Below are 14,564 nucleotides of genomic sequence, written 5' to 3'. Positions count from 1 at the left end.
AAAAAAAACCCAACAAAAAAGCCAACAACCAACATTGCCATGAAAGTCTTCCAGCTCTCCTCCCCCCTCTGGTTTTACTAACAGATATTTAGCAAAAACTCAACTCTGATACCTGGATGAGCATTTTTATCCGATTCTCCTCCACGTCAACACTGTCACTGCCCTCCCACATTTTTACAGACCACCTTTAAGTCTGGATCAGGAACAGTGATGTTTGCAAGGATATCACAAACCTGAAGGTGTGTCACCAAGTGGCTCCAAGTAGAAACGCTCCAGTCTGTTGCAAATACTTGCTGCCAAACCTCCCGGGCAAATAAGATACAAGCACAAGGAAGTCTCTTATGTTAAGATTTAATAATAATAATAATAACAACATTTCAAAAACAATGAGTGCATTGTACACGAGATCTGGTAGTCAGTGCTTTTTGTTGACTATTTGCTCTGAGAGTGTCAGTGTACTGAAGACCTGGGGAGTGGTAAGTGGATAAAAAACCCAGCTGGGACATTTCTCCAAGGAGGGCAGGAGAGAAGGGGCAGCAGGAGGTTCAGAACCGAACAAACGTGGCATCGATCTGCCGGACAGATGGGAGGGCCAACATGATTTTGCGCCGGTACTGGGGATCCTTCTGCAAAGGGTTTCGCTCCAGGTACACAGTTTCCAAATTGTTGGCTCCTTTCAGCTCATCCAGGTCACTCCAGCTCTCAACGAGATTATCATTCATCTGCAGAGCACACACATGCACACACACATCAATACTTCCAGTATCAGGAACCACACCAATGCTGCTCAAGAGGATCATCACCCAGTGGCTGTAACTGTACAATCTTAGCACATCGGTAGGGATTTCCTGTCTGTGTGGTCCTTCTCCCAGGAGATTAAAAAAATAACAATTATCAATGAATTGGTTCTGGCCTCCCTCAGCAACTGTTTTTTGCTGAAGTGGGGGGGTGGGTAGAAGCCAGAAGAGCATTTTCCATTTCCAGGTAGGGAAAGGAGCTGGACAAAGCCAGGAGATCCTGGCCAATGCTCTGTCTGGCAGAGGACTCTTAAAGCACTGTGTTTTTGCAAGGAAAGCCCAGTGAGGTTAGGATCTTGCCTTTGCTTCCTGTAAAAGGAACTGAAACAGCTGTGCAGTGCCTTCTAAAGCAGAGCAACCACAAACAGGAGCACTGGAGGAAACTGCAAAGGATGCCAACAGGTCACACACTGACCGTACCATAGTGTCTCATTTCTAACATGACATCTTTTGAACAGGCTTCTCAGCTCCTGTTACTTAAAGAGTTCCTTACGGAATAAATACCAGCAGGTAACACCACTGGCAGTTGGCTAAGCTACTCTCCAAGATAAGAAAGATGGTCTACGTAGCCTGGACAATAGGGTCTGCAGCTTGATTCCATTTGCAACCGCTTTTCCATCCTCTCTCTCAGCCTCTGCTCATATAATTTATATAATTATATATAATTATAATTACACTGCTCATAAAATTTATATAATTGAACTCCAAACAACAGGCATTAGGCAGCATAACATTCAGCTTTAACAAAGGAAAGGAGCTAGTGCACCTGTTAATTCATGAATACCTGCTGCTTTTCCCTAAGACATGAACAGATTTGTATGCAGGTCCCCAAAGTGGCACAGTACTGATATATCAGGTGGAAAAAGTCTCTGCATATATCCTTAGCAGACTTATGAATGGTAAAGGACCTGCTACCCAGGGTATCACAAAGGTAACAGGAACAACCCTAAGCAATTATCTGCCTCCCAGAGTGGAAGTAAACTGGAGAGTTCCATTTGTTTCATATTTGTAACACGACCATATCAAGTCTGTTCTGGACAGAGGCTGCGATCCAGGCAGTGGTGACACAGTATCAGCTTCTCTCATTACACAGTCATGCTGACTTAAAGAAAGATGAGATTTGCAAAAATAGGACACAGTAAGGCTGTTTCATAACCACCACAAGCGTGAAGGCAGGGCCTATGTTCTAGATAGAGACAGGCTTGTTACCACTAACCAAAGCCCAGCCAAAATCTTCGTAGGCTCAACTCCTTCCCAAGGGGAAACCATCACACTCTACCCTCCTAAGACAGTTCAACAAGATGAGAAACATTCCAAGAGCTGCCCTAAGGGCAGTTGCCCAAGACAGACATTCACCACTCCTCCCCATCAGAGGCCTCTTTCTCTGTGTACAGCACTCACCCAGAACTCCTGCAGCTCTGTTAGGTGACTGATATTTTCGATCTTCTTGATTCTATTGGATGCAATGTCCAGCATTGTGAGTTTGTTCTAGACAAGCAAACAAAACGTTACACTAGATTTCCTTTCATCTTCTGTCTCTCAGGCCCAGAGATAAAAAATTAGAAGCAATGACATGTTATCACCAGCTTTCCTACAATGAGAACTCCTGCATACATTTAGCAAGACTGCTTTTAACTGAGCTTGGTTACTGACCTCCCAGAAGCCATGCAACAAAAATGAAAGCAATTACTTGCTGGATGGCAACCATCAGTTGAAGGCTCCTAGAAAGTAAGTTTTCTCCCTCCACAGTACACTAACAGGAATCCACTAACATCTGGATCAGAAGCATCCTCCTGGGCAGAGCCGAACACTTTTTGCAGCAGAGGGTTCAAAAGCTTTAGAGAAAGTTTTCTGCCCTGCACACAACCAAGTTCTGATTTCTCTGCTCTCCTACAATGCCATCTGCTGTTGCGTGAGAATCAAAACGCTACAGACTTCTGTGAAATCAATCCTATCTAGAATTACAGTGTCAGGAAGGCAAGCCACATGCCATGGCTCGTCCCTCTCACTCCCAGCTCCACTTGTCCTACCCATAAAGACTCACAGTTACCTACAAACTGCTGTCTGGAATGCTACATCAGAGCCAGCCAGCAGTGGCCATCAGTCATTTCACTGCTGAAGATCTGCCAGGCTGCTGCATGAACCACATGCTTCAAATGCTCCCCTCCACAATCAAGAAAGCAACTTACTCCAGATCCAGAGAGGCTTCGTGCACGTAAGGGATTTCAATGTAACTAATACTTGGATTTTTGAAGTCTTTTCAAGATATTCAGAACCCTTCATGCAACTGAAGCAGCTTAGGAACAAAAGATTCAGGAAAAGCCCACCCCCCTGGCAGGATGCTGAAGGCAGCAGTTCTGACACACTTATACTGCTCACATTGTTCTCCAGCCCCTCGATGACTTCGATGCCGTTGTTGCTGAGGTACAACTCACGCAAGTTCACTAAGCTCTGCAGCCCCTCAATCTTGGTCAGACGGTTACTCTGAAAGCATAACAACAGTTTAAGATCAGTCTGAACAACCCCAAATGCAAGCCAGTCATAGGAGATAAAGCATTGGAAGGGGAAATTGCCTGTTTGGGTCAACATCAATGCCACGTGCTAGGTTTTAAAGGCCTGCACTACCATACCTAAGGAAGCAAAGTCTCCAGAGGAAGCAAAGTCTCCAAATTCAGGAGAGTCAGACCCTGACCTCCCCATCAGAAGCAGCAGTTTCCTACTTGGTCTCTTCAGAAACACGATGATGCATTAATAGCATTCATTCTGTAGGTCTTTTTAGCAGAATAACACTAAGTGAAGTTACAGGATTTCAGTTCTGATATACTCTGCTGCATAGAGTTCTGTTTATCCTATAGATTAAGATGCCTACATGTACTGTAACATGTAGAAAGTATGACTTCCTCAGGAACTATCTGCCTAGCTTGTACTAGACTGCACGAGCTTTGTCAGATAGTATTGAAGGTATTTATTCCACCCATTAAAAAGCTGGAAGCTTCCAGTAGCTCATTAAGGGCAGGTTTCATTTAGCACAGGCTTGTCATTCACTTTTCTTCCCTGTTCAGGCAGAAGGCAGCGACACTGAGCTCACTGCCAATAAAGGACTTCTCTGGCATTATTCATTTGATGTTACTGCAAAAACGACAAGCTATATTTCAAGAAGGAAGTTGGGCTTCACGTTCATTTCATTCTTCTACTACAGCAGTTTAACCCAAACACCAAAGATTCCAAAGAGCTCATTGTAAAGGTGTTCACATCACAAGAGGACAGAGCAGGATAAGTACCTGTATACTGAGCACGGTCAGGTTTGTCAGCGCATCCAAGTTCTGGAGCTTGGTGATTTTATTCTTTCCAAGGAACAGACTGTCGAGATTAGCCAGGGCGTCGATGTTTTCAATGGCCTGCAAGAAGACCAAAGCAGACAGCGTTGCTGTGATGCAGAACTCCAACCTGCAGACACACTTAGCACCACTGTATAGCCTTGAACTGTGCAGCAGTTCCCCTCCTGTGAAAAACAAGCCTGCCAATTCCACAACACAAAGCGCGTGGGCCGGGCCTCCCTGGGGACCCAGGAGCAAAGTGCAGGGCTTTGTGCAGTGACAGCAAACCTCAGCCTGCGAGAGCTGGCCCACGGCATTGCTAGCTGCTGGCTTCAGCAGGGGTCACATCACTTTCTCCTGGTTGTAGCCCCACTGTCCAGGCGGGATCAGAGAATGGACAGCCTCTGCAACACTGAAAAGGCCATTCCCTGGGCCACAAGGTGTACACCCAGGGCAGGAGATACTCATTTGTGAATCTAGAGTGTCTGTCACTGGTGAATGCAAAGAGAAGCTGGAGGAGAAAAAAATAATTCCCAAATTCAGTACTAGCCATCAGTGCTGAAAGCAGTCGGAGGCAAGCTGCCCAGCTCCTCTGCTCATTGGTTTCTCTGCCATAAGGAAGGTTACTTGTCTCCTGGGTGTATCTAGATGCCAAAGCTGTTAGCACATTTAACTACTGTCTGTATATTCACACTACTGGCAGCACATACCAATTCAAGCAACGTACACGTTAGATACACACACTACTGACAGAGCATACACACTACATCAATTTAAATGCTGAGCTCAGCTTTTAGTGGGAGAGAACATCTTTGTGAGGCACCAAGAAGAACCATATTCTTTATTTATAAAAAATAGAATTAAAAAAAAATGGGTGCACTAGAAAGCATCAACACAAGATTAAAAAAAGACTGGGCAAGAAGAGGGATAAAATATGGGTTTTAGAAAGGGCTCCTGTAAACAGGAGGAAATAAAAAACAATTATTTTCTCTTTGCAAAGGATAAGCTACAAAAAAGATAAAATACAAGTAGGCACTGCTAAAAACAAATTTTAAAAACAGGTTTTGGCTCACAGGAAAGCAGCAGTATGGATATGGATACACAGCTGTGCATCTGTGCTCAAGTACTTTGTGACATGCCAGCCTTCAGAACCTTTCTGCCAGGCAGGGACAGAGCCCAGCAGTGCTGGTGGGACAGGACACCACATCCCAGCACCACTCAGACTTCTGTGTGCACCTGTGGGCAAGGGAAGGCAGAGGAGAATGGACACATGCACACAGTGTATTACAGGTATGCTCCGGGAAGGAAAGAAGCTTTTTAATCTCTATCCCAGAATTGCCAACAGATTCAACATAAGCTGTTTATCAGCTCATATTTGGACTCACCCTCCTTCTAAGCCTGTGGACTTACCCCTGTTTTGGCCTTGCAAGAAAATAATAGATTTGTTTCTCAATGGTAGCTCCCCCAGCCCTGAGGAGGAAATACTTGTGACTCTGAGGGTACTGAGAAGAAATAATCAGAAAGAGAGAAAAAAAAAAAAGCTACTTAAAGCTATAAAAAAAGCCACATTTAAGTATGAAACAGGCATGAGGAAAAAAAAGCTAGGGAACAAATGAACTGCTTGCCTTGTAGTTGCCTCAGTCCAACTTTGGAAAGAAAAGCATGAAAATGGATCAGCTCAGGCATGAAATTGTCTCCCCACCATTCATACAAGAAGGACAGAACTACAAGTGTTTTCTAAGTCACGTCAGATCCGGTTAAAAGTGCACAGCAAGAAGTTAAGAGTTTTGCAGCAAATGACTAACACAGCACTACTGCAGAAACTTTAATGCTCAGGGGATGAACGTAGCAGGCATCCCAGACCACAGACACTGCCTGACCTGCCTGCTCATAGCTTCTTACAGATACACCCACCTATGAAGCACGTAGCCAGGCCACCCTGCCAGCAGGAAACTACCAGAAGAATTCTGGTTTCCCCAAGTGAGATGCATTTTTTCATGCCCACCCTAGACACAGGTTTCTCACTCCAGTAAAGCAATGAGCAGCATAGAGCATTGCTTTTCAAAGAATTAACAGATTAACAGAAAAGATGCTAAAAATCAGAAAATTCACTTGTTACCCATACAGTGATATCATTGTTTTGGTTTTTACCATGCACAGCCTCAGCACTGCAAAAATAAATGCACATAAAATAGTTCAAGCTGGTCATTCAAAATACATTCTCCAGCTTCTCCAACACTGGTGGCAATACACCACCCAAGTATCAGTACAGAAACCCAGCTGGTTTGGTCTTCATTCTTATTTGCACTATACATTACACTATGAGTAATGATGCTGAGAAATGAGATGTAATACTTTTCTTTAACCCAGCTTTAGAAACGCAAGGATCGATGCCCCTAAAGCCTATTATGCTTCTGAATACAAAAAGTGCACTTCTGTAAGTCACATTCCCCAGCCTATGTGAACCATAAGGCTCCTAATCACTCATCTGGCTGATGCTCTCCCACTCAGGATTTATTCCCCCTACGTAACTTTCCAAAGTAACAATTCCTTCAGACAGAAGAGTCACTTCAGTTCAGCTTTTGGGGAAAAATGAGTTTTTCCTGTTCATAAAAGCAGCAAACACTTCTGCCTTCGAAGGCTGTTTGTAATTGCTTGAGTTTCCTTCTTTTCTAGAAAGGAGATGTGCTTCCACAACACTTAAAATATGAAAAATAAATAAGTACTTCCCTCATTTGTTCATCAACATAACGAAGAGTTTCTCAACATCTGCAACTGGGCAGTGTCATTCTATACGATTTCTAGACTGGAATGCACTCACTTCTTACAGCTGCTTTATGAAGTGTGTATATAATTGAAAAAGCTTGTAAAAAATTAATAGTTTGCACACAGTGAGTCTTTTGTGTTGCCTGCTTCACCCATTCTCTTATGAGCTGGGCAAAATGCAGAAGCCTGCCTTATGGACAGCAGACACCACTCAGAACTGCCTCCCTTTAAGTGCAATCAAAACCACAAAATTGGAAAGGTTGCTAACTGACAAATTAGAAAAAGCAGTCAGCAGTGGGCTATCAGGTTTTTGAGGCACTTCAGAGCAAGGCCTCAAGAAAACATTTTTCTTGAGTGAGAAAATTGGAGGGATTTATCAAATACACATACACACCTGAAACTGCTATTAGAGTTCAATTGGTTTGATGAAATAGAAGCAGACAGAGCCACGAGGAAGGCAAGAGAAAACAATAGCTGGTAGTTTTGATAGGTTTGGCTCTCTATCAAGAGAAAACTGCCATCTGCAGAAGGCAGCACCCAGGGAATGAGCTAAAGAAAAACTCCTCAGTTGTAGCTTAGAAGCCAGGCACTACACACACATAATGGAAGGATCCAGCAGGTGCAGCAAATAAACAACTACGCATTGAATGGCTAGAGCAATAAAAACAGCAAAATCACAAGTCAAAGTCAACACAGAGCACTTTGAGAACAGGCTAATCCCAAAAGCCACAGAGCTCAAAACTCTCCAGCTAACATCTCGTACAGCAAGCCTACCCGAATTCGATTGGATCCCAACTCTAACATCTGTAACAGCTGCAAGTTGCTCAAATTCTCAATTTTGCTGATTTTGTTGTTGACGAGGAAGAGTTTTTTAAGTTGGGTAAGCTGATCTAGTCCTTCAATGTGTCGCAGAACATTAAACGAGATGTCCAGGATCCTGAGGTAAAACAAAACAAAGGGCTCTTCAGTCCAGGAGGCATGGAAGGTCCTGGCAGAGGCATTTGTAAACTGATGGTGAGCCTCACTATCTGCAGAAATCAAGCATTTTGTTAGGCCATCAAGCTGGAGTCACAAGTGGCATTTCTTTAATCAGAAATAGCGAATACAACTTTCAAAATACTTTCATAGCACGCCATGGAGAAAGCAAAGCTATGTCACATGCAAAAAGCACACTGTTTTGCCCAGCTGTGCAACTGCCACCGTGGGGGGAAGCCAACTTTCAGCACTGTACAGACCATAGGAAACGTACATCCCTACAAGCTCTGCCTCTCTGGGACAAGGTCTCCCTTAAACATGAAGCAGTTAGCACTGCCGTAAGCACGTCACTCCCCCACAGTCCCAGAGAAAATGGTTGTGATCCACCTCCAGACTGATGAAGGACTAGTGCCAGAAACTGGGAATAGCACTTTGTCCCCAAGAGAGTCACATCTCTAGTCTTTTTCTTCAGAAGTACAAATGTTATATGGAGCAGTCCCTATCAATACCACGGGATACCTGAGCGCTCCTGCACCTGATGGAAGCTGCAACCACCTACCATTCTTGCTGCTTTACACAGATGATGTTTCATTTCCACTGTCCCAGGTGAGCTCCAGGACAATAAAACTAGTTTACTGCACAGTTAAATATCAATGGAGGCCAGATATTGCCCTTCACAGTCAAGAGAATGATGAGAAGGCTCTGGGTGATTAAGACTGGAATAATTACAGCTCGGTAACTCAGTGACAATCCACCCACAGCCCAAACCTGGTGATTCCCCATGACTCACTCAAGATCCACAAGAGCCTCCAAGTTCTCAATCTTCCGAATCTGGTTGTCATACAGATCCAGCTCCCGCAAGGTCTGCAATTGCTCCAGGTTCTCAATGCGCTTCACCAAGTTCTGACGCAGACACAGAGTCTGGCAGGAAAAGACACGAACAGCAGCACGTCATGTTTTTTGGCATACAGGCAGAAGGTGGGTTTGGTTTTGTAAAATATAATATTTTCCTGTTTTCTTCCATCTCTACAGAAGGAAAGCTTTTGGCACGAATGCAGCCACCAGAACAGCGGCCCACAGAAGCCATGTAGTCGCCATCCTTGGAAACACTCAAGAGTTTCACTGGACAAGGCCTTAAGCCACATGCTCCAACTGGACCTGCTTTGAGCAGGAGTTTACTAGAAGCCTCCAGAAATCCTTTAAGGTTCCAGGGAGACCTCACTGTGGCCTTACAGAAGTAGAAGGGAGCATATGAGCAGGAGAGGGACCAACTTTATAGATGGTCTAATAGTGATAAGACAAGGGGAAATGCCTTTAAACTAGAAGAGAAGAAATTTAGGTTGGATGGACCTTCTTCAGACAAACTGTCATGGTTTTATGATTTTTGGCTATTGGTATTCCACATCATAACATCATGTTGACACAAACATAAGGTGAAATTGCTAGGATGGCAGCCAAAAAGACTCCTGAGTTTGTTCTCTAGTAGGTCTGACACACACAATCTCCAGCTCCAAACGATATTCTCTATTCCTTTGAGCTGTTACCTTTACTTTCTTGAGCACCTCAAACCCTTCAATCTTCCCAATTCGGAAATGATTCAGGTCAACATCCTGAGAGAGAAACAGAAGTCAGAGGGATTCAGCAAATGTTTCAAAATACTCTTTAAAGATGAACCTGGTTATTTTCTTCTAAGAAAAATTACAGACTTACAGAAAGCGCAGCTCATTAAAACTTCTCTTTAAAGAGCTCATAAAAATTTGCTTTGGCAGATGATTTTACCAGCAATGGTGAAGCACACGGCCTAAGTTCATTAACTGCAAAGGCAGTACCTGTGAGAGGGCAAAAGCCTTCTCCTCAGTGTGAGCTTGGTTTCACCAAGAGGGGACTATTTCTTTTAGTAAATTCATAATTTTACTGGGAAAGAGTTGTGCAGCTTGAACAAAGTACTGCACAGAATTCTCTTACCCACTTACTGCTTAACTGGAACACACTTCCTGTGCTTCTATTTTATTTTAAAACTCAAAATGACAAACAAGAGGTTTTGGATACTGATTAAGAGTAGAATACCTCTAGGTCTAGCATGAAGGCTCTGAACCAGTTCCAGAGAAGATAGGATAGCCAGGACCTTCAGAAGAATTAGATCTTTTAGCTAGGTTTCAATACTTCTTTCCCTTTCATCCTGCTATGTAAAGCCTGAAAGAACAAAACATCTTCCTTTACCTCAGCTTCTGGGTCCAGGCTAATTGTCTCCATGTCCACTGGTGTCTCTGCTTCTCCTGCAGCAGAAACAAATACGTTACAGACTTCTGCTATCTGATAGTTAAAGACACGATTACAATGGCTAACATCCAGAGGGACAAAGGGAGCAAGCACCCTTCACAACAAGTTACACACAAGATGCACAATTAGGATATTTTGCTGCAGTAAAAACACACTCACTTGCATCATGACAGCAAGTAATGAAACAAAGCTTTCTTACCAACACAACTCCATGCCTAGAAGCAAATGAAAAAAGAGCAGCACCTTATCCAGCTTGCCCACCTGTCTGATGTGTAACACTGTCTTAAGATTGAACTTGGCAGGATTTCTTTTCTTTACACTTAGGGCAAGCATCCCTCTGAGGATGTACCCTCTAAGGAGTCTGTGCTCCTCAGATAACCTAACACATGGATGCCAAGGAGGAACCTAAGTACACCTAAGCTGGCAGCTGGCAGTGCCAAGAATGACCAAGCATCTCCACAACCCCCCTACAGTGCCTTTATTTCACAAATATTGCCAGTGTATGCTGAGCACACACTCGCATGGACTTCCCTTCTTTTGTTTGAATAAGCTCGGTAATATGCTAGAAAACAGTGTTTATCACACCGCATACATTTGCTTGGGAAATGCTTTTGTAGCTCTGGAAGGTAGCCCAGCATTTGCTGTACTTCTATCACAGCACAAGAGGGAGTGAAATTTACTGGATACATTCATGCTGAATAATTCACACCCGATTCCCATTTGCAGAAGATGGTGTGCTGTTTGTATCAATCTCCAAAGGAAGTCTAATAAGGCTCTGCAAAACAGATATAAACATGCAACCCCTTTCCGTTTTAAGCATACAAGCCCTCTGTGCAACCAAAAAAATTGAAGCATCTTTAATATCAGTCAAGTTTCAAAGACTTTGGATTAACTCTTGCATTATAGTACGCAAGCCCATTCCATTAACACAATAATGAATTTTATTTCTCGAGCAGGGCCTCAACATTCATACAAATGCCAAACATCCCCAATCCTTAATGAGTGCTTTCCCTACAAATGCTTGTCATCATCTGCAGTCAGGTAAGGATTAACGGTACAAACATCACAATTGTTCATCCTGCCAAGCTGCAGGGTTTGATAGCTCCACACAGTTATTTACCTCACTGTATTGTGCCACGACAGGAAAGAGCCCTCACTGAACTGACTTGTGTAAATGAAGATTTAAAGACAGTCCTCTGTTCCTCATCTTTTAATATTTTATATAGCAGAAATTAGCAAGGAGCATAAATTACAGCTTGGGGATTGAAAGCAAGCTGAGAGTTTTGGTGACGTTGCATGCTGGTATAGAACTGACAAGCATAAATGTGCCCGTCAGCATTTTAGCACCAGGCAGCACTTGAATTTCCATTTTTCTTCCAGATGAGGAGGGATGCGCTTCAGCAGAGAAACAGACACACTGCCCATGACCACATCTCTTTAACCTATTTCTAGAGTGTAAAAATCTGCCAGCACAGGGCGCTCCAAGACAAACAGCCCAGCTGAACTTACAGCCACCAGGAACAGAGGCTGAGGGCAGAACAGCAGTTATTTGAGACGTCTCATTAGGAAAAAAACAAACTATTCCCCTTGGACTGAGTTGTACAAGTAGTAAGTTTCAGTGTTCAATGATGGAACCTGTCCTTTTGGGGGCTTTAAAGGTGTCTAACAGTAAAGCTGGTGCACTCAGTAGATACTTTAGTCAAAAATGTTCCTCTGTCTCTGCCAGCTGAGAGGCTTCTCTGTCAAGCGGTGCGTTTCCTCAGCACACACAGCAGCTCACACGCTGCTGCAGTACATTAGATACTCAGTATTAAGTACTGTAGTCCACAATTTAGAATGCAGACAGCTTCTCAAGAGGGAAAAAAATACATCGCTTTGCCACTAAAGTTACTTAAGAGAGGCTTGGTGCAACCCACGCCTGCAAGCTCTGCAAGTGTAGGAAGAAAGGATGCCACTCAGGAAGCTCGAGTTCTGCAGCACAGAGCAGCAGTTTCTGTTACGTAAATCCACAGCACCACAACCATTTGAAGCCCGACTGCACCTTTCAACTGCACATGCATGAAAAGTATAAGTTATAAGATAAGTAAAAAGATTTCACAGCAGCAGTGCTGTTCCTCAGAGATTTAACTCAACAATAAATGTGAAATCTCAGCTGTGTGATCTCTATTTGTGAGCTTCAAGGAAAAAAGGTGGCAAAATATCCATACTCCTTTCAGTTGAACACCTTACTTTCCTTGCCAGCTCCTAACTCAAGTGCTCCAGTATTATTCCTCTTTTTGGTTCCTACCCTAGAAATAGTTGTTTGTTTTTTACATTAAGTAGCATCCAATGTAAGTCAGACAATAAGTTGGTTTTTTCCTGCCCCCATTTGAAATAAAAGTATGTCATTCAAAGTCGTTTCTCTCCTCTTACAGCTCCCAAAGAGAAACAACATACAACACACAGCCTTAAATGCACAAATAAGTGACATCAGCTGAATGAACGCTCAAAACATTTTGTGCAAGCAAAGGAAAACTGTCCCCGACTGATCTGTGTGCTTCAACTGATGGGCACAGCTCGGGATCCCCACAGTTCACGGGATGTGCTCTTAGAAACATCACCACACATTTTTCAACTTACAGGTTTTTTTGTTTGTTTGATAGCTAACAGTGATTTAAAATTTGCTGCAGAAAGTGTTTTACTTCAGTTCTATTTCCAGGTCAATAATACCTACGAGCAGGATGTACTGCACCTTAAATTGTTAGCTATTGTTAAAAGTCCAGATGATACTGCAGCGTAGGTTCTTCAGGTATTGATTTGCTTTGACAAATTGCAAGCTACCATAAAACAAACATCTCCATTAAATAAGCACAGGCTTTAAAGCACCTGCTGAAATTTTTACCCAATGAGCTAAAACAAACTGCAAAAACAGTAGACATTTTGAAATCAAGGCAATTCAAAGGTACAATTTTCATGCCTTAAAATTTTTAAGCAAAAAAAAAAAAAAAATAGAAATCCTGCAACAAAACAAACCACATCAACCTGCTTTCTTCAGTCTACCTGGAAAAAGTACTCTTTGCCTTCCAAAGGGATCTGGCAATTTTTAAAGTTAAAAGCTGTACACAGTAGAGGAGTATGAAGTTCATTTTTAATAAACACTTCCAGCACCTTTCTATAGAAAATGAGAACCCTTTCACAAAGAAGCATGAATCAAGCTCTTTTTGAATGCTGACATTTCAAAGAGAAGCATGGTTTCACACACCAATAATTAAAAAAAGGATCTAATATTGCAATTCCATGAAACAAGGCAGCTTTACAATAGCAAGGATTATATTATTACTTAAAAAAGTTTTCTCTAGGGCAGCTGTTATCTACCACTGAGACAAACGCCATGTATCCACACGGAGAAATACAAAGGACTGACACAGGTGGGTGGCTCACACCTCCCTAAAGCCATCATTGAGGTGGGAAGGTACCTGGAGAGTTCTCACCATTCTGCTCATCTCTCAGGCTCTGCTGGCTGAGGTCTGTCACTAAGCGCACCGCTTGTTTCTTCCCTTCATCTTCTGACTCCTCCGATTCAATCCGCTTATCGACTGCAGGAGATAGAGAACAGCAGAGTTAGGCTGCTTCTGGCAGCACGCTGAGGGCAGAAAGCAGCAAGCAGATATCACAACCAGGACTCACAAATACCACTATGCAGTTAGTAGAAATCCTAAATTAACTAAATGAAAGGTTTAGTCTTAAATAAAAGGCCTCTTACCCCTTGTTTCTACTTTGATTTTGGATGCACTTTTTCCTCCCATCACATCTTCCTAAAACCAACAATCTGGGAAGAAGACTGGAGGAAAAAGGAAATTTCTTAGATCAATGAAGTGCAATTCCAAAGATTACGGAAATGGAAGGAGATCTATGACACTTAAAGACCTTTCAGAGGAAATAAAACCAGTATCACGTATGAGGGTACCAACGACACGAAGAAGAAGAGCCATAAAGGCACGGCTGGCTGCAGCCCGAGCGGCCGCCTGGGCACGGCGGCTCCCACACGAGGAAACCACGCCGGCGGATTCTCCTTACGTTCTCCTTACGTTTTACGTCACGGCCACCTCCACAGCCCCGCTTCTGCCACCTCCCCCGCAAAGGCCGCGCCCCGCGCCCCTCAGGCCCCGCTCCCGGGATCACCACAGGGCTCGCCTCAGGCCGGACCCCCAAGGGCTGCCCGGCCAGGACAGCCCCGAGCCTATCGCACCCCTCCGGGGGCTCCCGATCCACGGGCAGCACCTGGGGCCACGCCATTCCGCGCTCCGTGCCGACCCGACCCCGCCGGCCGCAGCAGGCTCTCACCCTCCATCATCTCCTGCTGCCCCTCTCCGCTCCCCGCCGCCATATTACTTCTCCTCCCACCGCCCCCTTCCGGCAACCGCCTCAACGGCGGTCGCAACCAATCAGA

At 43.8% G+C, this 14,564-nt stretch overlaps 1 protein-coding gene across 6 annotated transcripts; it reads right to left on the bottom strand.

The window, feature by feature from the left end:
• Positions 1-335: 335 nt before the first annotated feature.
• PPP1R7 (protein phosphatase 1 regulatory subunit 7) lies at positions 336-14,564 on the bottom strand. 6 transcript variants are annotated; one of them, XM_003209041.4, is made up of 11 exons: positions 14,459-14,563; positions 13,878-13,955; positions 13,591-13,710; positions 10,076-10,131; positions 9,400-9,465; positions 8,646-8,776; positions 7,655-7,817; positions 4,079-4,195; positions 3,177-3,281; positions 2,199-2,285; positions 336-722 (listed from the first exon to the last, which is right to left on the bottom strand). In XM_003209041.4, the coding sequence occupies exons 2-11, from the start codon at positions 13,918-13,920 to the stop codon at positions 546-548; spliced, it is 1,065 nt and encodes a 354-aa protein (XP_003209089.1). In that variant the 5' UTR covers positions 13,921-13,955; positions 14,459-14,563; the 3' UTR covers positions 336-545. The 6 variants fall into 6 exon arrangements, with proteins under 6 accessions (XP_003209089.1, XP_010714813.1, XP_019474538.1 ...); XM_010716511.3 differs by having other exon boundaries at positions 13,606-13,710; XM_019618993.1 differs by lacking the exon at positions 13,878-13,955 and having other exon boundaries at positions 14,396-14,516.

This window comes from Meleagris gallopavo, chromosome 11, assembly GCF_000146605.3.
Source record: "Meleagris gallopavo isolate NT-WF06-2002-E0010 breed Aviagen turkey brand Nicholas breeding stock chromosome 11, Turkey_5.1, whole genome shotgun sequence".
NCBI lineage: Eukaryota > Metazoa > Chordata > Aves > Galliformes > Phasianidae > Meleagris > Meleagris gallopavo.
This window is presented reverse-complemented; position numbering and strand designations above follow the sequence as displayed.

Bases quoted from the DNA above. Each gene is read 5' to 3' on its own strand.
- PPP1R7 (XM_019618993.1), bottom strand. From the start codon at position 14,501: ATGGCGGCGGGGAGCGGAGAGGGGCAGCAGGAGATGATGGAGGGTGAG. The intron at 13,711-14,395 runs GTGCTGCCCGTG...TATCTCCTGCAG, and splicing joins GCGGAATGGCGTGGCCCCAG to TCGATAAGCGGATTGAATCG. The intron at 10,132-13,590 runs GTACCTTCCCAC...TTTCTGCTGCAG, and splicing joins GAATGGTGAGAACTCTCCAG to GAGAAGCAGAGACACCAGTG.